Here is a 21,846-nt window from a genome sequence, read left to right on the forward strand (position 1 = left end):
CTGTGTGCCAGAGAATGATGTGTGCGTTAATTGATTTATTGCTTCCTCTGTGCCAGTCACTGAGATAGTCTCCTGGGTCCCACCACCCCAGGGACCTCAGTACATTGTTTTTAAATGTGTAGGTTGGTGAGCGATTATGGTGCTTTATTAGTGTGAGGAGGTGAATGATATGGGAACACAGAGGGTGGAGGTTTCACCCTGGAGCCGGGGATTGGAGGAGATGTTAGGGGTGAGCCCCTGGTGCTTTTCCTGTGACGATGAAACAGGAGAAGCCATGCAGGTGCCAATTGTGGGTGCTGCAGGTTTCCATTTGCACAGCACAGGTTGTCTTCCTGAAGGCAGGTAGGATGCACACGAGGACACTATGACGTTTGCCGTGTAGGGGCGTTGTTAGAACTGAAAGGGCTCTCTGGTTGAGTTTTTCTACTTGAATTTATCCTTAAAAAATTTAAATTATAGAAAGTTGGACTTCGGCTGAGATGCAGACATAGGCACACTGTGCCTCCTCACACAACCAAAAGAAGGACAACAAATTTAAAAACAAAGAACAACCAGAACTGACAGAAAATCAAACTATATGGAAGTCCGACAACCAAGGAATTAAAGAAGAAACACTCACCCAGACTAATAGGAGTGGCAGAGATGGGCAGCTGGGCGGAGAGGACTCTCGGCAAGGCAGCAGCTGGAGGACCAGGCGAGTCCCACATTCAAGTGTGGATAAACCGGGAGGAGTAACTGGGGAGCGAGACAGACCCACAACCCAGGGCTCCAGCTCCGGGAAATAAAGCCTCAAACCTCTGACTGAAAACACCTGTGGGGGTTGAGGCGGCAGCGGGAGAAACTCCCAGCCTCACAGGAGAGCTGGGTGGAGAGACCCACAGGGACCTAGAATGTACACAAACCACCGACCCGGGAATCAGCACCAGAAGGGCCAATTTGATTGTGGGTAGCCGGGGAAGTGACTGAAAGCTGGCAGAGAGTGGAGCCAGTGGCACTGTTCCCTCTTGGACCCCTCCCCTACATACAGTGTCACAACCCACGTGCAGCCACGTGGGTGGCCCCGCCCTGGTGAACACCTACGGCTCCGCCCCTTATAAGTAACAGGTGCGCCGAGACAAAAAAAGTGGCTGGAATGAAAGAACAGATCAAAGCTCCAGAAAAAATACAACTGAGTGATGAAGAGATAGCCAACCTATCAGATGCACAGTTCAAAACACTGGTAATCAGGATGCTCACAGAATTGGTTGAATATTGTCGCAAATTAGAGGAAAAAATGAAGGCTATGAAACGTGAAATAAAGGAAAATGTTCAGGGAACCAACAGTGATGGGAAGGAAACCAGGACTCAGATCAACAGTGTGGACCAGGAAGAAGAAAGAAACATTTAACCAGAACAGAATGAAGAAACAAGTGTTCAAAAAAAATGAGGAGAGGCTTAGGAACCTCCAGGACATCTTTAAATATTCCAGCATCTGAATCATAGGGGTACCAGAAGAGAAGGGGAAGAGCAACAAATTGAAAACTTATTTGAACAAATAATGAAGGAGAACTTCCCCAATCTGGCAAAGGAAATAGACTTTCAGGAAGTCCAGGAAGCTCAGAGAGTCCCAAAGAAGTTGGACCCAAGGAAGCACACACCAAGGCATATCATAATTACATTACCCAAGATTAAAGATAAGGTGAGAATCTTAAAAGCAGCAAGAGAAAAGGAGACAGTTACCTACAAAGGAGTGCCCATAAGAGGGTCAGCTGATTTCTCAAAAGAAACCTTGCAGGCAAGGAGGGGCTGGAAAGAAATATTCCAAGTCATGAAAGGGAAGGGCCTACATCCAAGATTACTCTATCCAGCAAAGCTATCATTTAGAATGGAAGGGCAGATAAAGTGCTTCTCAGATAAGGTCAAGTTAAAGGAGTTCATCATCACCAAGCCCTTATTATATGAAATGTTAAAGGGACTTATCTAAGAAAAAGAAGATAAAAAATAGGAACAGTAAAATGACAACAAACTCACAGTTATTAACTACCGAACCTAAAACAAAAAGCAAACTAAGCAAACAACTAGAACAGAAACAGAATCACAGAAATGGAGATCACATGGAGGGTTATCAGCGGGGGAGTGGGAGGGGAAAAGGGGGAAAAGGTACAGGGAATAAGTAGCATAAATGGTCGGTAGAAAATAGACAGGGGGAGGTTAAGAATAGTATGGGAAATGTCGAAGCCAAAGAACTTACATGTACGACCCATGGACATGAACTTAAGGGGAGGAATGCTGGTGGGAGGGGGTGTGCAGGACGGAGGGGAATAAGGGGGGGAAATGGGACAACTGTAATAGCATAATCAATAATATATTTAAAAAATTAAAATTATAGTTTTCTATTAACCTAGTTAAAAAGCTTCAAAATGAGGCAAATTAAAAAAAAGGTTTGGGTAACTTGACTGCCTATTCTTTCCCAGTCTGACCGAGACACAATCAACATAGAATGCTTGTGAGTTTCAGGTATACATGCAGGGGCGTCCAGCCTTTTGGCATCTCTGGGCCACACTGGAAGAAGAGTTGGCTTGGGCCACATGTTAAATACACAAACACTAATAAAAACTGACGAGCAAAAAAAGAAAAGGTTTTAAGTACATTTACAATTTTGTGTTGGGTCGCATTCACGGCCACTCCGGGCCGCAGGTTGGACACCCCGGGTAGCGCAATTAGTTGGCATACCCATATAGATCATCACAACAAGTTTAACGACCACCCGCCACCTCACCGAGCTACAGACACCTGTTTCCTTTATCATGAGAGCTTTGGGGACCTGGTCCCTCAGCAGCCGTCAGGTGTCCCAGATGGCAGCGTTCTCTGTAGGCATCATGCTGCGTTTTGTATCTCCAGTACTTGTTTATCTTGTGACAGGGAGTTTGTGCCTTTTGACCCCCTTCATCCGGTCCCCCCACCCCATTTACTGTCTACTCGTGATTCTGTGAAGTGCTGTAGGCTTCAGAGAAGGCGTAACTTCTGGCTTGGTGTGACACCCAGGAGTGTGTGGTTCGATGTCAGTATTAGGGTGTTCAGTTTAATGATAAAGTAGTTGTGTCAAGAACTGTACTTTTTACCCGTACTAAGCTAGCCAATGTTTTTATCAAGAGTGATGTCAGCTGAAAACGAGAGGAACGGGGTGCTGTTCGCCTCTTCGGTTCTTTGAGGGCAGAACCTATCTCCAGCATGGACTTGGCAGTTGACCTTTGAGGGAACAGGGGTCTCTCGGTCCTGGGGTCTGAGCCAGCAGAGTTTGGATGGGCAGGCCTGCAGGGATCTCTTCAGATTCCCTTCCTTTCGGTGCATGCCCAATTTATAGCCTTCCACAAAATCACGTGAACCGCAGCTTGTCTGACGTCCCGCGAGACCACCAGCTCTGGGTTATTCCCTGGTTGTTGTCCTGGCCGCCCACCACTGGCGGCATTTTTCAAATCTGCATTCTTCGGTTTTTATAAAACAGTGTTTGCGAAAACACTTCAGTCTCACAAAAACATGGGCAAGGTAACCTGTCTAAACCGTACAACTATTCTTTTAGATCTTGTTGTGCTTTTGAATTCATTTACACTCTTAGTTTATTGGTCCCTACGTGGCAGTTTGGTACCTTGTTTTGGTATCGATGGTGATTCAGCAATGTGCCAAAACCCAATATTCCTGTGACGTATAAAGTTAAATGGGAAATAAGGCTCCACAGACCAGAAATAACCCAGGCTCCTAGGTTTGCTGACGAAGACGGAAAGCATGGTAGGAAGCGTAGTGGCTGGGGGCCGAGGCGTGGGGGACGTAGGGGCGACTCTGGCATTGAGTGGAAGAGAGCTGGTTGAAGGTGGGCTGTGTTATCACCAGTTGTTAGTTTAGTGGTTGGGTTTTTTTTAGGTGGCTGGAGAGGGTGGGTGGAGGGCGGACCTCCTCCTGGGTGGGCCCAGGAATGCATTTTTGTTGTGGTTATTTTATTTTGGCTTGGAGAAGATGGCAGAATTTATAGGCCCATGTTTCCCAAAGGCCTGTTAGTTCCCATCCTTGGTTTTTCAAAAGTCTGGGAAGCTTTCAAAAATGTTGATGCTTGGGTTCTGTTTCCAGAAATTCTGATAGAATTGTCCTGGGTGTTAGGCTTTCTAAAAACCACAGCTCTCTATGACCTACCATGTCCCCCTAGCCCCCAAAATTTAGGGATCAAATAAGTTTAAGCTCTCTATCTTGGAGATTTACAAAGCACGTTCCTATTTTTAAGATCCTGAATATTTCTGACTAATAAATTAACCAGTCTAATTTTGCTTGACTTGGAATTTTCCAAAGTGCTTCATCCTGAGTCCCTCCCCGCTACTCTCCCGAGTTTCTGTTAACATCTGGCAGGACTCTGGCTCCAAAACACCCTAGGACACCTGTCCAGATCTCTCGGGATTAGAATAACATGCTGTGGTTTGTGGAACTGTTTTTGTGCATTTTCCTGAGAGCCTTGGAAGGAGATGGCTAATCAAGTGGTGGTATTTTATTTGCCATGAACAGCAATCTGCAAGTTCAAGCTTCCTCATAGGCCAGGCAACCTCTAACAGACACCCCCCACCCCAGGCAGCCCCTTACTGGTGTTCGCCATTGGAATGGACCCAGACCTGTGTGTGAAGGGAGGGATTTGTTGTGTGAAGGGAGGGGTTTGTTGTGTGTGTGGAGGACCCTGGGTGATCTCTGTTGCCAAGCTCCGACTCACACCGTGGGTGGCTTTCACCGGGAAATCTCCTCCTCGGTGACCTTGGTCCTCTGGGCAAGCCTGAACCCGTTGGTCCCTGACAAAGGCGCAGAGCGGTCCACCACTCACAGCTCCGCCTTGGGCTGCTGCTTTGATTCTTCCAAAGCAGAGTAAACACGTGCTGGTAGATGTTAGACGTCATGATAAGACAGAGCTCTTTACTGAAAGGGCTGAACCAGATGTTTGTTCACTGACATACGATATTGTGCATTTTGCCAGTTTATTTAGCAAGTAACTTTGCACTTCAAAGGGAAAGTTCTCCTTGCCATGTTTTTCTCTTGAGTATCAAAAATGCAGAAGCAAAATTTATTTTATGCTCTCTGAAGGCTTTCCTTCCTTTCCCAACTTCTTCCTCTGATGGCCGGCTGCCTCTTGGCTTCTTAGTGTTGATCTTTGGGGTCCTGCCCCTGTGAATATTTCCTAAATCTTTGCTTTTGGTGCTTGTTACATTGGCGGGGCGGGGGGGGGGGGGGGAATCTGCACGAGTCCTGCATAGCGAGGAGTGCCAGTTTCCTGAGGGTTGGAAAGAGACGGCTTATCTAGTCCAAACTGTTGAATCCATTCTGAACGGTGGGGCGTATTGGCTAACTTGGATCACCAGGAAAAGCAGGCTCTTCATCAGATTTTTCGCATTAAAGTGGTGAGCAAGCACCGCTATATAAGATCTGATAACAGAAACAACAGTTCGGGTCTCTGTGACCCAGTGAATCCACGTAAGGCAATGGGTGACGTCTCCTCCACATTCTGCTTCAATGGCTTAAGTTGTGAAGACTGGCTCAGCTTGTTCTCTTCAGTCCTGTTTTCATGGTCCCAGTGTCACCGAGCCATCTGGGGGGACCCAGTGCCAGGCTTTTTGTGCTCATTATGGTGCATGTGCAGGAGCCAGCCTCGGTGAGTAAAGGCGGTTTGGAACAAGACTGCAATCATTTACGTTAACGAACGTAGTCATTTTGTTGAATGCCTATTATACGATGCTCTTAACTATGGATTTCAGCTTTAGAGCAAAATGAGTGTGATCACTTGGGAGCCACTTAGGTGTCTTGCTGGTGCCTGTGATGGCTGGTTCTAGATGGATTTATTCTGCTATTTTCGCGGGACCTTCGAAGCCGTGACTTAGCCAAGAATGTCACGTAGCTCTGTTCCTTAGAGGAGCGACGTGACGAGAACAGAGCCTCATGCTACATCCGCGCCGCGGGAGATTCCAAGTTCCCGTTTTCCCGAGGGGCTGGCCCTGCCCAGCTGTTAGCTCGGACCCTCGCAGTCGTTGATTTTGCTCTTTCGTGAGGGGCAGATGGCTTTGTTCTGCCCACTAATTCTATCAAATAGATTTTCATTTGCAGGCCTAGATGATACAGGCCATAGCTTTCTCTTTTCCCTGGAGCTGGTACATACGTGTTGTGGGTTTGCCCGAAGCCTGGGAGCCAGGTGTACTTCGGACAACTGGAAAGGACGGTGGGGCTGAGCTTGGTTCCCTAATGTCCGTACAACATGGTCTCGGGCTGGACTGTCTAGTACTAGTCAAATGTGCTGTTGGGCCCTTGGAATTGGTTCAGAATAGACTGTAACTTTAAAATACACATTGGATTTTGAAGATTTAATATAAAAACTTATAATTATGTTGATTACATGCTGAAATGCTACTATTACAGATATATTGGATTATATAAAATATATTAACATGAATATAATTGTTTTTTTTTTAGTTTAACATGGTTATGAAAATATTTAAAATTACATGTGTTTTTTTTTAGTTTAACATGGTTATGAAAATATTTAAAATTACATGGGCGGCTCTCTGCTGTGGCAGTGACTTAGATTATGTTTTTGTTGTTATTCATTGTTTATGATTAAAGATTGTTTTATGTAATTTTGGCTTTGAAAGGTCACTAGATCCCAGCCACTAGAGTTGTTCAGGCATACGTTGAATGACCTCCTGGTAATGACCATTCATTCATTCATTCATTCATTCAACATCTACAGCCTAGAAATGTGCCCAGCCCTGTACTAGACTCTGGGCACCCAGACTTCAAGGCCATGTTCCTTTCCTTCAGAAGCTTCTGGTCCTGTGGTGGCTGGGTGGATGGGTTTAGCTCAGTGCTTGGAAGGATGCCTAAGATGACTTCTGAGATGCTTCCCAACCCATGGCTCTGCAGGTGTTTGCAAATATCCTAACAGTTGCCACCCAGAGAATTTACAGAGGATCACAGAAGCAGGACCACCGTGGACTGTAGTCACCCCTACTCTCTCTCTATCACCAGCTCTTTTGGACTCTTCAGTGTGGTCTCCACCTTGCAAACACCTTGCCTCTGTTCTTCTTTTCAAACAGGCTCATTACCAGAAATGCTTTCTTACTGTTTTGTGTAAACATGTTCTTTCCTCTCTGGTTTCATCTCTTCATTATTAACACCGACAAGGTTGCTACGTGCTGAGTGGCTTCTTAGGCCCTTAGCAGCGGTGTGTTGGTCACCTGGCTCGGTAAAGAACGAGTGGTTGCTGGCGCCCGTGGTGTGTGCACGGTCCTGCCGGTGCTGATGTGGGCTCGGAATTTCTGGAGCCGACTCTCAGCTCTGGGACAAGATGAATCGAACTCTTTCTCTCTGTTCCTTAAATTTAATTTTTCTTCCACTTCTTTGCAGTGAAATAGATGCAAAATGTAAAAATGAACGTAAAATTCCAGTGACTTCACCTACACCAGTATTCGTTCACTCAGTTGCTCACTCAACAACGTTATCGACAGCCCTGCCCATCGCCACACCCACGTGGATTTTTAAAATCACTTCGTAACAGCTTTGTGGCTCAGGCGACTGTCATGCTGGAAGTCACGCTGAGAAAGAATCGTCAGGATGGATGGAGCTGAGATGGTCAAGCATGAGGCTGAGCTGCCTTAGTATCTGCATGTCTCTCTAGTCGTTGGTCTTCTGTGTTGGGAGTTAGAGACCCATGATAGCTTTTAAAGCAGAGGTGAACGGTTAGAAACCCTGGGTGTTGGGGGTATTACCTTATCCCCTGAACGAAGAGCACCTCTTGTTTGCCTGTTTAAGAGGGTAATGCAATACATGGTAAAACTATCACGACAGATAAGGGTGAGAGCTGGAGTTTTCCCAGGCGGGAAGAGGGTGCACTCTCCCCCTCAGGGGAAGTCTGCGGGGGGTTCAGTGGTCCTCTAGGAGGGATGTGGAAAAATACACTTCCCTTATTCAACTCAGGAAGTGCGTGGCTCCATACATACGAATGGATGAGGGGGTGGGTGAGGGAACGAAGGAGCAAACCAGGAGCCAAGCAAACAACTGGGAGCTGTAAGGTGGCACAGAAACCGAGGGAGCGTAAAGCTCGCTGGAGCGCATTGGTGTAATGGTTTACATCCAACAGCTCTTTGTAGCCTCTCTGAAGTGTCTGGGTTGAATAGCACTTGGCAAAGGAAGAGAAAACTGCTTGGAGCATCCCTGCTGTTGGCTTGGTTCAATTAATAGTCTTTGGCAAATAGAACAGAAGGAAATGGTCTTAAATGGACAGAAGGGATTTGGGGTTAATGCAAAGAAAGTGTTTCTTGCTAGTGAGGATTGAGGTATGTGGCTATGGAGTGAACACAAGTGACCACAGAATATTATAGAAAATTTTCTTGGGATGAGCCCCCAAGGGCCTTTACTTATTTAAATGTTTCAATATCTGTTTCGTGCCAGGCACTGTGTTAGGTACTAAGGAGACAATGGTGAGTAAAAACATACAGATCTTGCCTTCTTGGGGACTGTTACATAGGGAGACAGAGAATCAAATAAGCACACCAGGATATCATGTCCAACCGTAGTTAATGAACACAGAAAAGGTGGGCACCTGAGCTAGCCAGGTGGGGCTGGAGGTATTTCCCCTGAGACGGGTGACCGTTGAGCTCAGATCTGAAGGATGAGTTGGGGAATGTCGGCAGAGGAGAGCAGAAGGAGGTGTGACCAGCAGAAGGACGTGTGACCAGCAGGAGCAAAGCTTCTGTGGGGTGCCTGTTGGGGGCACTCAGGTGAGGCTACCGTGGTGGGCACAGACCGAGAGGGGCATGAAGGGAGGAGGAGGAGGCTGGAGAGGCAGGAAGGCCGGATACCACACGGCCTTGCCTCTGATGGAGGGTTTGAACTTTCTCGAGCGCAGTGGGAAGTCAGGAAGGGTTGCTGCTGGGGAGAGTCACCTCTTAGATCACTGCTCTGGCTGCCGCGAAGACTGAGTGGAGAGGCTGAGTGGGTTCGGGCCGGCTGAGGCAGTAGTGAGTCTAGCTGAGGGTGGCGGTTGAACTTTTCAAGAGGCACTTCCATGGGGAGAACATCGGGGCTCTGTGACAGGCAGGGTAAGGGAGATGGAGGAACTTGCGGGTTCTAGCTGGAGACCGGGGGCCGCTGGAGGACCACGTTGTTATTTCCTGGTGGGGGCAGATTCCAGAGTGCCCTCACACCGTGAGTCTGAGCTGCCCTAAGACCCCCAGGCGGAAGCGTGCCCTGCATTGTTGGCCGTCCCGATTGGGAGTTTTAAGGAGTCCACGCTGGTGGTTGGCAGAGAGATGGCAGTTTATGTAGATGAGATTGTGTAGGGCATGGTTCTCCAAATGTGGTCCCTCCTACTGGCAGCGTCAGCCCCACCGGGCAACGTGCTAGGAATGCAGATTCTCGGGCCCTGCCCCAGACCTATGGAATTGGAAACTCAGGCGGGCCCAGCATTCTGTGTTCTAGGGAGGCTCCCAGGGTGCTGGCAGCCCTGGTCTAGGGAGAGAGGGGGAAGAATGTGAGTCTGGACTCGACCCTTGAGGAGCCCTAACTTTGTAAGATGGGGAGGTGGAGGCTGACTTTGTAAAGGAGATGGGGAAGGAGTCGTGTTTAGAGAAGTTGATGAAAAACCCAGGAATTCAGTGAAGAGACTATTCCAAGGACGGAGACGCTGGTTGCTGACATATTAAGTATAATGACGCTGGAAAAACTGCCCGGAGAGACCAAGGAGATGAGTAATTGTGAGGGGTGGGCGGGGAGGGGGGAGAATGGGGAGCTATTGCAGTGGTACAGCGTCTCCTTATGGGGTGAGAGAGGTGTTTTGGAATTAGTGGTGATGTGAACTGTGAATATACTAAAAATGACTGAATTGCATACTTTAAAAAGGTTAAAAGAGTGATTTTCCCCCCTCAATTAAGTAAAAAGTCCCCCGGCCTCGGTGATAAAGAGATCAGCGGTGAACTCAGGGAGAGATGCTCCTGGAGTGGCCAGAGGGTGGGAGCCAACGGGAGCTGGAGGTGATGGTGTGGGAAAGGAGCCATGGAGGCAGGAAGGTGAGTCATTCTCTGGAGAAGTCTGGTTGTCAAGAGAGGATGTAGAGGTTTGGGATGGTGCTGGGTTTTTTTCCTGTAGAGATTTGAAAATGTTTTAATTCTCTTGGGAAGGGTACAGGAGGGAGGTATGGAGGGCAGGGGGGAAGAGGACCAGTTGTGTTAACTAATGATCTCATTTCAGAGGAGGAAGGGATTTTTGACGGTACCAGAGCCTGGTGTTTGCCTGACTTGGCCTCCACTTCATAGAACGGTGTAGGGGAAACCTGTGCTTTGCTGGCCCTGTTCCCATTCGACTGGGTGCCGCGTGGGGCAGGCACCCCGCTACCTGCCGGGGCCTATTTCCGCCGGTTCTCGCTGTCCTGGGTGGTTGAGGAGGACCAACAGGGAAGATGGGAGATAGTGTTGCATTTGCAGAGTAAAATCTCTCTACTTCTTCCGTGGACCTCTGATCTGATTTCAGTCATTGTCTGCATTCCCATTTCCAGAAGAACCCAGTGCTGCCCATTGCTGAGCCTTTGGAGAATTCTCTGGTGTTAATTGGGTTGATTCTGTGGTTTTTAGCATTCACCTTTGTTTTCAGTTCCTTGGCCTTCTTAGCACCACTCACCTGATTCCCGGGCTTCAGGATTTTATCGCTATGGTGTACGCCCTTTTTCTCTCTGACCTTGTTGGATTCCATTTTAAAAAAGGCTTTTTAAAATTATTTTTTTAAGTGAGCTTTCGGTGGATATATGGGTTCATCTGCCACCTTTCCGGTCTCTCTCTTCCCCCCAATAAAAGTATGTCGTAGGTTTTTGTGGCCCTTCACTTTTTCGGTTCCTCTCCTTTGTTGAACTGGGTGGCACCAGTAAGCCATTTCTCTCTCCTCTGCCCAGCCTGGGGCAGGTTTCGGGACCTGCTGGCTTCGAGACTGTCATGAGGATTAAATGTGCTGATGCATCTGAATGACCCAGCAGAGCAGGTGTTCAAAACAGGCGGTTCACCTCCTTTCCTGGACCCAAGAGTGAGACTTCATGTTTTTGCACGCCTTAGTACGCATTCCAGTTCACGAACGTGGGCCCGTCTGTCCAGCTGGCCTGACCACTTCTGGGTCCCAGTTCAGCCAGGTGACACATTAACTCTCAGGTCTGCTCCCTCAGGCCACCAGCGCCCTTTTTAGCCACTGGTGAACGAGTGGCTTTGCTTGGGCAGGAGCTAGAGGGGAGTCTCCCTAAACTTTGCAGACAGTCAGAGACTGGGCCTGGGGTTTTCTGACAACTGCCTCTGTGAGTTTGTTTAGCCGAGTCTGGGCGTGGGGAGGTAGGCTTGAGGAAATAAAGAACACCTGCTAATCTTAGAGTATTTGTTTTCTTTTCAAATGCAAAAGTTGTAGTCCCTTTTCTTTACTGAAGTGCAGTGGCTTTTAACCTAGGGTCCATGGGGCTAATTTAGAGTCAGGAACTTGGGATGATAAAAAATGATTATCTTTATTTTCACTCACCCTGTAAGAGACACTCAGTTATAAATGTTGGACATAAACTATAGCAGTATTAGCAACATCCGTGACTTTGTCCCAATAAGAGTCATGGGCATTTGTAATTCCATCACAGTTGTTGCTGTTTCTTTAGATGTTGTTTATGTTTCCTTCTTCTTTAAGGTCCTTCTCAGACCTGCTCCTAGGCCTTGCTGTGTGATATATTCATAGAAAAGTACATACTGTTGTATTACAGACTTTTTAATATTTTCATGACTTTAAATTTAATTGAATCTTCTGCTATTCCTTTGTATTTTAGTTCATACATTTGAGACTTGTGCTGAGAAGAGGGTCCCTCAGATTGCTGAAGGTCCCTGGTACTGACAAGACCCCGAACCCCCGTCCCACAGACGCAAGCGCCCTCAAGGGACTGTGCGGTCATTCACACACACTAGTGTCTTGTCTGGGGTCCCCAGGTACTGCTGTCTCTGGTGTGGTCCATTGACATTTGCTTCTTGATAGATGTTTCATGTCTTTACAAGATATTTGGGAAAGGGGGTATTTTGATTTTCACTGACCCATGAGTCCCGATGGCTTTAAACAGAGTAATTCTGGAGATCAGACAAATATCTAGAGTAACCCTTCCTATTTACATAGGTTAACTTCGAAATTGCAGGGCTTAAGACACATTTCTGGTAAGCTGCTTTGCGAACTTAATGTTTGCTTATGCTAGGTGATCAGATGCTGAATCTCGGTGATGTTGAAGTGCCCTTTTAATTCATGGCTTAGCAGCCTTGGGTTCAAGTTACCTCAGCTGGTTGTGATGTAAAACTCAGTTTTATATTATTATGTTAAAGCTCTTAGAGGTCATTTCCTCCCCGTGGGACACCGCCGGCCCCTCCCACGCTGCTGCCCTTGGACCGCCTTGTCATCACAGATGCCTGACAGCCCCGTCCCTTCGGGTCAGCAGGGGGGTTGGGCAGGGAGACTGAGAGCCTCGAGGTCAAGTTTCTTGCCTTGGACACCTTGGAACAGTGCTAGTGTTAAAGCTCCGGTGCCAGTTCTTGCTTAACTGACCCGAACTTGATACTTCAGTGTTACGTTGCCTGAAGCAGGTCTGCTAAGTTGCTCTAAAAACTTAAATAAAGGATGAAGCCCTTGGCTTTGGGGGCAGCAGGTCCCCACCCCTTTGAAGAGAACCCCTCATGGTGCGCTGGAAGCTCTGGGCGGGGGCGGGGTGGGGGGGAGAGGAGGGGAGGTCCCCAAGGGAGGCCATCTGAAAGCAGGACCGCCTTATCCTTGGGTTTTTTGAGGGAGAGGGTTGGGGGATGGCATTTAATCCATGAAAATAGCTGCGAGGTTCTATTGACCCGTACCCACCCTCCCCCTCACACGTTTACAGTTGTATTTAGCACATCTGTCTTACTTAGTGAAACAGTCCAGTCCTATTAATCACTATTAACAATAATAATAGTAGTCATAGTGTTTATTAATGCTTCCTCTACTGGGCACTGTGTGAGGACCTCCTATTTTTTAAATTCGAGCGATACCAGTCCCGTGAATGGCAGCTGCTCTTAGCCCCTTCATTTCACAGACAAGGACACAAGGACTCACAGAGGTCACATAACGTGCCCGAGGCCCCAGCAGGTGGGACTCAGAACAGAGACCATCTGGCCCCAGAGCCTGGGCTCTTCCAGGTGCTTCCTGATGGATTCCGCCCACTGGCGCACAGCCGTTTCAGGAGAGCTTCGGCGCAGTTAACTGGCAGGTGCTCACGTGTCACACGAGTCTACCCCACGTCGGCAGCTCGAGGCCACGCGAGCACAAGTGCAGCTGACTTTGGTGTTTGCGGATCTGAATGTGGAAACGCCCGTGTTTAACGGTAACCTCCTGTGTGTGTGTTTGCAGGGATGCTTCCTTCGGAAACTGCACTTACAATCTCACCATCCTCGACTGCCTGCAGGGAATCAGAAAGGTAACTACCAGTGTCCTTGCTGTGGTTGACTCGGGAGGTTACAAAAGGGAAAGGAAAGACGCCAGGGTCCTCGTGTGCTGCTGGGGGGACTTCAGCCCTACTGTTTTGGCTTTAAAAATGTGAATTTAAACTCTGTAAAGCTATAACATACTCTTCAAACATTTTTCTTCTAATTTAAAAACTATCAAGGCCCTTTCGTCCATCCCTTGCAAATACTACCACCAACACACACTTCCTGTAACATCAGTTAAGAGGCCCTTATGGAGATAGTACCCAGTACATAATCCACAATTACAGCATTTAAAAATATGCCTGGGGAAAAGGTGATTTTATTTTTATCACCACCATCACCATCGTCATCACTGTTTTGCCTATCCCGCCATCTGGCACAGCCCGTTTCTCGCATAACACGTGTGAAACTTAGAAAGCGCTCCCCCTGTGGTCACGGTGACTGCCGACTTGACGTGGAAATGGGTGGCATCCGTCCTGCTATAGAGGGAAGGGGGGACTTGGTGTTCGGTAGATTTCTTGTTTCATCAGCTGCTGGGGTTTATTGTGCCCGAGTGTGGATGAGGTTTCAGAGGACCTGCTAGGTCGCCCAGCCTGTCTCTAAGCAGCTGACGCACGTTTCCCTGCAACACCTCTTCCGTGGGACACGCACCCCGCTTCTCTTTGTGGCAAGGAGCGCCAAAGCTCCTAAGCACAGAGACAGGGCGTGGCCGCCGCTCTGCCTTCCCAGGAAGCACATCTTTCTGACTGCGCTGCAGGGGCGGCGTCAGAGCGGGGTCATGCGTGTGCGTGACCTGCACGCAGACTGTGAAAAGGGGGGAAAGTGGAAGCTCAGGGTATATTTTTCTCACCGCTGTCTCTGGAATGGGTCGTACGGATGAACGGAGTTGTTCTGCTTGTTCCGTGAGAGTTGTCTAAGCCCGTTTGTCAGCAGTTGGCATTTGTGAGAATCCCCTAAGAAGGCAGGTTAAAAACGCGGGTCTGCCCCCTACCCCCCCACCAGCTGCCTCTGACGGGACGGTTCAGGATGGGCCTAGTCATCTGTGTTGTTCTACATACAACTTACCGTAAGTGCTTCCGTTGCAGGCGGTCCATGATCGGCACTTGGGGAAACACTGGTCTCTAAAGTACTTTCAAAGATAGCTGTATCAGAGCCTGGCTGAACGGTTTCTTCCATTTTTAATGACTTTCTCATGCAACTTTTGAAAGTAACTGTGCTTTTGCGTTCTTTGTAATCTGTCTGACTTATAAAGGACTCTGCTCTTTTTGAAATACTACATCTGAGGAAGCCAGACAGTTTTTAAAAGTTCTAAGTCATTCGTTACAAAAAGGAGTGTCAACTTCTTCTTGGCGTTGTTGAGCCTATCGGTTCTTCCTTCTGAACTGTGAGGCCATCAAGTGCGGTTTTACTCGGTCAGAAACTCTCACCGTACATCTGCCCAAGTAGAGTTTTAGGGACAAATAAGGGCCTATGAAGTAAAAACGCCCTTTTTTCTAACTATCTCATTAACGATAAAAGGAAGATAAACTGCCCTAAGAACTTTTGATTTTCTTCTACCTGGAAAGGTAATCACTGTTATATATTCTGTTATGGCTAGGTATGAATTAGTTGTATATATTGTGTTACAGCTAGGTATGAATTAGTTGTATATATTGTGTTACAGCTAGGTATGAATTAGTTGTATATATTGTGTTACAGCTAGGTATGAATTAGTTGTATAGACCCAATAGGTGTTAACTATAAATTTGCTGGTATGTCGCATTTTGTAGACATAAGTAATTTTACACAAAATACTGTAAATTAATTCCAGAGACATGTTTTGTGGGACATATTTTCGTGTTTTCCTAAGTGTTTAGTCCCACCTATAAGACAGACTCGGAGCAAAATGACTGATGTTAGAAGCTGGTTTCTAGAAACGCTTTCCAAACCAAGGGTCCCCCGAGCTCTCCGTCCAGTCGGTGAGCACCACTTATGGGTGGGAATTTGAGGCGTGGCGGCCGCCTTTGCCAGCTGAGTGTGCAAAAACTAACGCGAATTCTGCTTTTAGGGATTACAACATGGATTTTTCGACTTTGAGACTTTCGATGTGGATGAATATGAACACTATGAGGTTTGTACATTTTAATTTTTTGTAAGACATAATTATACATTGATTAAATTGTTTCCATGCCCTCACTCCCCACTAACACTCAGGTATTGCATGTGGAGCAGCTGGTAAAAGAAATCATTCTGGAGTTTTCTATATTTGCCAGTTTTTCAACTTTGACCAGGAGCCTTCCTCTGAGTTTCGGAAAGTGCCATATCTGTATATATTCTTTCATCAAATCTTTATTGACAATTACCTTCCACCTTTATAAGAAAAATAATTTTGAAGTACAGTTAGGCAGTGAAAGTGTAAGTTACTCTTATTTTCGAATTCGGGTTCTGTTGAAAACAAAACTGGACTTGTGCCTTGTAATGTTTTGATGGCACACATTTTATCTGAAACACGGCTGCGTTTGCTGAACTGTAAGAGCTGGCCGAGATTTTCCCACGACACCGTCGCACAGCTTTTGCGTGACATCTTGCCTGTGCAGCCGTGCAGGGTTTCGGGAGAGGCTGCCGGAGCTAGGCCGTCTGATAAGGGGATGCTGAGGACCTTCAAGGCCGTGCTACGTGTGGAAGGCTTGGGCTGCGGTCTCTCAGGTCTGTGGCTCTATGTTCAGGTGACTCACAAATGGCCCGCTGTGTTATGAATGGATAAACAAAAGCGCCTTCCCGAGTATGGTCTCGGGTGCTCGGCCGAGCCGTTTGGAACGTTCTTCGTGTTTGCGCTGACCCGTCATCTCTCATTCTGGCCACTAGGCTGTGGAGGTCCAGGAAAGTGTTTTCTAGGTGAGGGTCCAGAAGCTTCCGTGAAGAATCTGTGTCTAAACAGTCGTACATTTCCAACAGGGTTTTTTTTAAGGGATTCTCAAAGAACTTGAGAACTAAGAGCAGCCATTCCTTTGAAATCTAACCATTGATCAGCTCACTTAAAAAATAAAAACGGACCTTTTGCCCTAGGGAAAACCAGAGAAGATTTCAGTTGTCCACAAAACAAACAGAACAACACAGGACCGGGCTTTCCCCTGTGCCCCAGAAGGCTCGCCCTTTGGAAGCTGCTCCCGTGTTGGCTGTATACAGATGAGAGCACAGCAGGGTGTGGAGCGGAGCCGAGCCGTCCTGTCTGGGACAGTGCCCTGCTCCCAGCGGGGGCGGGAGGGGAGAGGAAGGCGAAGAAGTGGCTCTAGGGGCAGCGCTGGAGTTGCCTCACAGGTGTGGACCGTCATCCAGTGACAGGATGATGAATACGAGAGACAGTGACAACTAATTGAGGACGATAGCCCATTGCAAGATATTTATGTAATCTGTTAAAAGTAACTAACTACTTTTCGATGGAAAGAGGCCAAGGCATATTAATTAAGAACCCGTTCTGGGTTTACACTGACACTCCAGGGAAACACTGACCGTGGCAGACAACTTTTTGAAATGACGTTTCTTTCATTACCACCCAATCATTGCTGTGAGGGTGAGGTTTTCTTTTTCTTTTTTCTTTCTTAAACCAGTTATTTGCAACACGGATTGCTAGATATGGTCACCTTCAACCAGGGCTTGCCTGCGACGTCAGTTTAGTTTAATGTATGGATGAAGGCTGCCTCCAGGGGGACTGTGCCATCCTTGTGTGCACTTAATCAGTGCGTCGTCAACCTGACCAGGTGGGGCAGACTCCATGGGTTGCCCCTCGCAGGGACCTTGAGAACAACGAGGTCTGTTAGGTCTCCTGCCTCTCAGGGTCGTTGCCGTTGAACCCTAAGGCATGGTATTTCAAGGCTTTGCTTTGGATCCGGGTTTGCACTGCAAACTGGAATGTAATCTGGGTGCTGCTTGGTCGGCCCTCCTGTTCATGGATTATGGAATTAGAAAAATGCGAATTTCTGCCCCAGGACTAGGGTCAAGCACCTTCCAGAAGGCAGGTATGTGGCCTTGCCCAGAGCACCTGGAGGGACCATGGAGGCGTGTCTCCCACGGCGACTTGACTCTTCAGGGAGCTATTAGAAGCGTGTCCCTGGGGCGATCCTGTGGTGTGGACCATGCGGTGGCAGAGCAGGGTTCCTTCCCCGACCGCAGCTGCGGGTGCGGGCAGACGGACGTGCTCCCACGGCTGTTGGTAGACCACGCCAACCCATTGCTGGGGCAGCAGTCACGTCAGTAAAACCCATGAAATGTTTCCTGAGCTGTTTCCCACGGGGTTTTCTTCCTCCTGAAGTGTTGTTGGGTCTCTGTCCCTCCAGGCTTCTTAAGGACAGCAGCCTTGGCTCAGTCCACTGTGGTGGGGCTTCCTCTCGGCAGCCCTCCTGAAACTGTTCTGGCTGATACGAGAGCTGCACAGCCAAGCCGGTGTGCCTGGGCTTCCTCCTCCTTGATTGGCTCGTGGGCACTCGCTAATTCTAGAAACTGCACACTGCCTGCCAACTCCTATGGTTCCGTCTCAGGCTTCTCCTCCACCTGTCCCTGGCCACCTTTCTCTGTCCCCTCCGCCTGTCCTCTTGCTTCCTCCGCCGGCCTGCAAAGCGGCTGTTGGCCGGGGCCCCGGGATCAAATACACACTCCTGAGTGGGGGCCCTGCTTCCAAGTTTCAGCCACCGTGGGTTTGCTCATGGCCACAGATCTGTACGTCTTGAGCCCTGGAGCGGCATGGGGTTCCTGCCCTGGAGCCTGCCAGCAGCGGCGCACCTAGTCCGGGCTGATAGGGCGGTCCCTCCCTGTCCCCGTCGCTGCCAGCAGAGGTGTGGCTGCCACCCCCTCCTCCTCCCCTCCGCCACACTGTCTCTGCAAAGCAAGCCGAATTTAATAATCGAGAGTGTATTGTTTAAAGCCAAATGCGCGGCAACTTCATTGAAACCAAATAACTCAAATGTTTACTTTGCTTTAAACCCGTGAAGTGCCAGTCCCTCAGCACGTTTGTGTTTGTGTTTTCCAGCTGTGCCCTGAACACTCTTTAATTGTTCCAGAAGGTAGGGGACTGTGAAGAAGCCCCCTCGCCCACGAAGGGTATTTATTTGATGTAAAATGGTTTTTTCAACGACAGTTGACATTCGGTCTTGTTTTGTCTCAGGGTCAGGCGCACTGCATAGTGGTTAGACCATCGTGCAGGTTGCAAAGTGTGCCCTGTAAAAAAAGGCACTTTTTAATGAATAAAAAAGGCCTTTGTAGTCCTTCCTGTCTTTCTGATTTTCAACACAGTCTTGGTGCCACGGTTAAACCTCTTAGGCACTTCAACTACAGTGTTATCAAGGTTCAACGCCACATTCTCTTCAACGCGTGTGTTAGTTTGCACTCCACAACAAAATACCACACACTGGGGCTTAACCCACAGACACTTACTCTGTCTGGTCTGCAGGCTGGGAGGTCAAGATAAGGCCCCTGCAGATTAGGCCTCTAGGAAGGACTTGCCTGGTTCCTGGAGGTTCCTGGTCGTGTCTTCTCCCGGAGTCCTCAGCGGTGGGCGGGGCGGGGCGGCTCTCCAGGCCTCTTTTCGAAGGGCACTAACCCAATGCAAAGGGGCTCTGTCCTCACCTCCTAGCCCTATCATGCTGGGGATTAGGTGTTAACACAGCCTGCAGCACTGCATAGAATAGCGAGGACCAGAGCGCCTGCCTCCTGGGGCCGCGTGGGGTCAGGGTCACAGTCACGGTCACGGTCACGGTCACGTGTGTGTTGCTGCAGGTGTGACTTGTCATCTGCACTTGCTCTCAGGGTCCTTCAGGGCACAGTAGGAGCACTTTGTATTATCTTACGTGTAACACCCAGTTAGAGTCCTTGATGCTCGGCCAATGTTGGAAGAGGGGTGAATTGTGCTTGAACACTGCTTAGGCACGACATGGCCTGAGAGAAGACACCTGCTCACAAAGGAACCCGTCCTGGGATTGTCAAGGTCAAGGCCTCCGTTCCCTGTTTCACTGTCTGTTACAATGGTGCAAAGGCCGAATGGTTCTCAGGGTTGGGGCTGAATGATGGATTTGTGGCCGTTACAGCAAAGGCAGGCCTCACGGGCATGGATGCTGTTTTTAGAAGTTGTAAAAATTCAGGTTTTCAAACCCAGTGATACGGCAAAAGAAACCAGAAGAGTTAGCTATTCCAAAGAAACCTAGTGAATCTTTTGCAGTCTGAGAATTCTATGGTAAAGTGAATTAGTAACACCTGAACACATCAGTTTTAGGAATCCAAATTTTTTATTTTATTTTATTTTTTTAATAGTAAGAACATCTGTGATTTTTCTACATAGTACTGGTAGGTAGTAGGCTTTGGATGGGAAGAAATAAAATCACCCTCTTGCCTCATCTTGCTGAGCTGTTTGTTTACAAAATGTGGTTGGCTTGGAAAGAATTGTACCTCCAGTTCCTGCCTGAGCTAGATCTTTTTGAAATGCGTGCGTCTGTTTAATTAGAAAAACCAGTGTGTGTTTTTTTCAGACTTGGATCTAAGACCTAAATCTCTGTGTTAACTCCATCCACCTATCCAGGCTACTGCACACAGCTCACTGCTCTCTCCTGGGTAGGCGGGGGTGCAAACATAGTGGTTCCGTGAGTGAATGTGTCTTAGTGAGCCCATTGTCTCTGTCCCTGTGATTGATTATGAAAGGTTACTATTTAACCAACGGGCACAGTACATTTATCTGGACCTGCTTAGTGCCCACGGAGACAGGAAGCATGAGCACAGAAAGCTGTTTTCTTCCACGCTTCGTAGAAGAATTGGTTTCTGCTGTGGGAGGATCAGAGCATATCTTTATTTTTGAATTTTTAAATGACATTTTAAGCTTGACACTTACTCGAGAGGGGTAGCAGACCATTCATTGGAAACTGTTTAATTTAAGAAAGAACATAAAAGTTTATTCTGAAGAGCTGTGTGTTAGATTCTCTATTCGAGTGGCTGTAAATAGGTAGCTGTGCTCGAGAATTTGGTGTGGGCACTCACAGGGTCCCCAAGATCTACTTGGGGTTTTGCAGAGGTACTCTATTTGTTACAATTAGATTAATGCAGTGTGGACATTTATAAGGTAGCGTGTAGCGTTTCTGTTCTAACTGAGAGACATCTGCATTTGAAACGGAGAACCGTACAGCCCAGTGTGGATTTTCATGGGAATGGTCGGGGCAGTGTAAGGAGTTACAGTCGAGGTTCCCCGATTTCCTTGAGGGCCACATCCAATGTAACATTTAACAAACACAAGCTCCTACAAGCAGGGTGCGGGAGGTGTGTGACCCGGCGCCCGGGTTCCTCCGTCTGCCCGGGAAGGAGAGAGCCTCTTCTGTGACCGCTGGGGTCCAGTCAGGAGAGCACTCCTTTCCAGCCTGGACTCTGCATGCAGTGGGTGCTGGGGGAGCCTGCAGGGTGGGGACTTGGGGACTCCAGGCTGGGACTGGGAGTGGGGCTGGGGCTGGGGTGGTGGTGGGACTCAGGATGGTCACGCGGAGAGGCATTGACACATGCCTTTGGATGCCTTGCACAAACATGTCCGATCATCTGCCCCCGTCATTGTCCCCTGGTTCACAGGCACCGGGGAAGGGATGGAAGTGGAGGGAGGGTGGGGCAGTGGGGGGACGCTTGGCCCCTTCCCCCGTCTTCCCACCTCTGCTCCGGCTCCCTGTGCGTGTGGAGGCCGGAGGCTGACACCTGCTGATCCAAGCCTCGCACAGGTGTGTTTTATTTGGCTGCATAGTATCAACATCGAAAGATGTCATTTAAAATGGCAAGTTCCAAATACAGAGAGATTTCCCGTGAAAATTCAGTCGGAAGATGGGCCACGTTGCTGAGGAGCATCTGCCTTTATTTCTCATCTGCGGACCCTTGAATTGTGTGGTTTGCGTCCGCGGCAGACGACCTTGGCCGACTCGTGGTATGACCTCGAGGGCTGGATTAGGGTCTGTCCCTCACTACCGTCTCCGTCTGTTTCCCAGTCTAAAAATCAGTGCTGATGACAGATTTGTACCTATAAAAACAGGAAAATAAAGTGTGTTCATCATAACCCTGATACACAGAGATTTTTTTATTGCTTAATGTATGTGTCCTGTGTTCACGGAAAGTGCTTATATTTTGTTTCCTCTTATTTTCCTGTATTGCTGCGACAGGCAGTGTTCGTTTGCATTTCCTTCCAGTGCAGAGTGGCCAGGAGACAACCTTGTTTTAAGCAAAGTACCTCCACTTAAATAGAGTTTTGAAGAATTTTTGCACAGTCTAGATACAAACTTTTCTGAAGTGGACTGAATTCATAAATACCATTTTGAGAATCGACACAGGTTTTCATTTAAGCCGCGTTACGTCGTCTGCC

At 48.1% G+C, this 21,846-nt stretch overlaps 1 protein-coding gene across 5 annotated transcripts in view; it reads left to right on the forward strand.

The window, feature by feature from the left end:
* The window catches only part of CDC14A (cell division cycle 14A), a 118,153-nt gene that overhangs the window by 57,286 nt on the left and 39,021 nt on the right, over window positions 1-21,846 (forward strand). For all 5 annotated transcript variants that reach the window (XM_045203788.3, XM_045203789.2, XM_045203787.3 and 2 more), the window contains 2 exons: window positions 13,423-13,489; window positions 15,547-15,609. In XM_045203788.3, the coding sequence (XP_045059723.1) occupies window positions 13,423-13,489; window positions 15,547-15,609 (130 nt within the window). The remainder of the gene's footprint in view (window positions 1-13,422; window positions 13,490-15,546; window positions 15,610-21,846) is intronic.

Source organism: Desmodus rotundus, chromosome 12, assembly GCF_022682495.2.
Source record: "Desmodus rotundus isolate HL8 chromosome 12, HLdesRot8A.1, whole genome shotgun sequence".
Taxonomy (NCBI): Eukaryota; Metazoa; Chordata; class Mammalia; order Chiroptera; family Phyllostomidae; genus Desmodus; species Desmodus rotundus.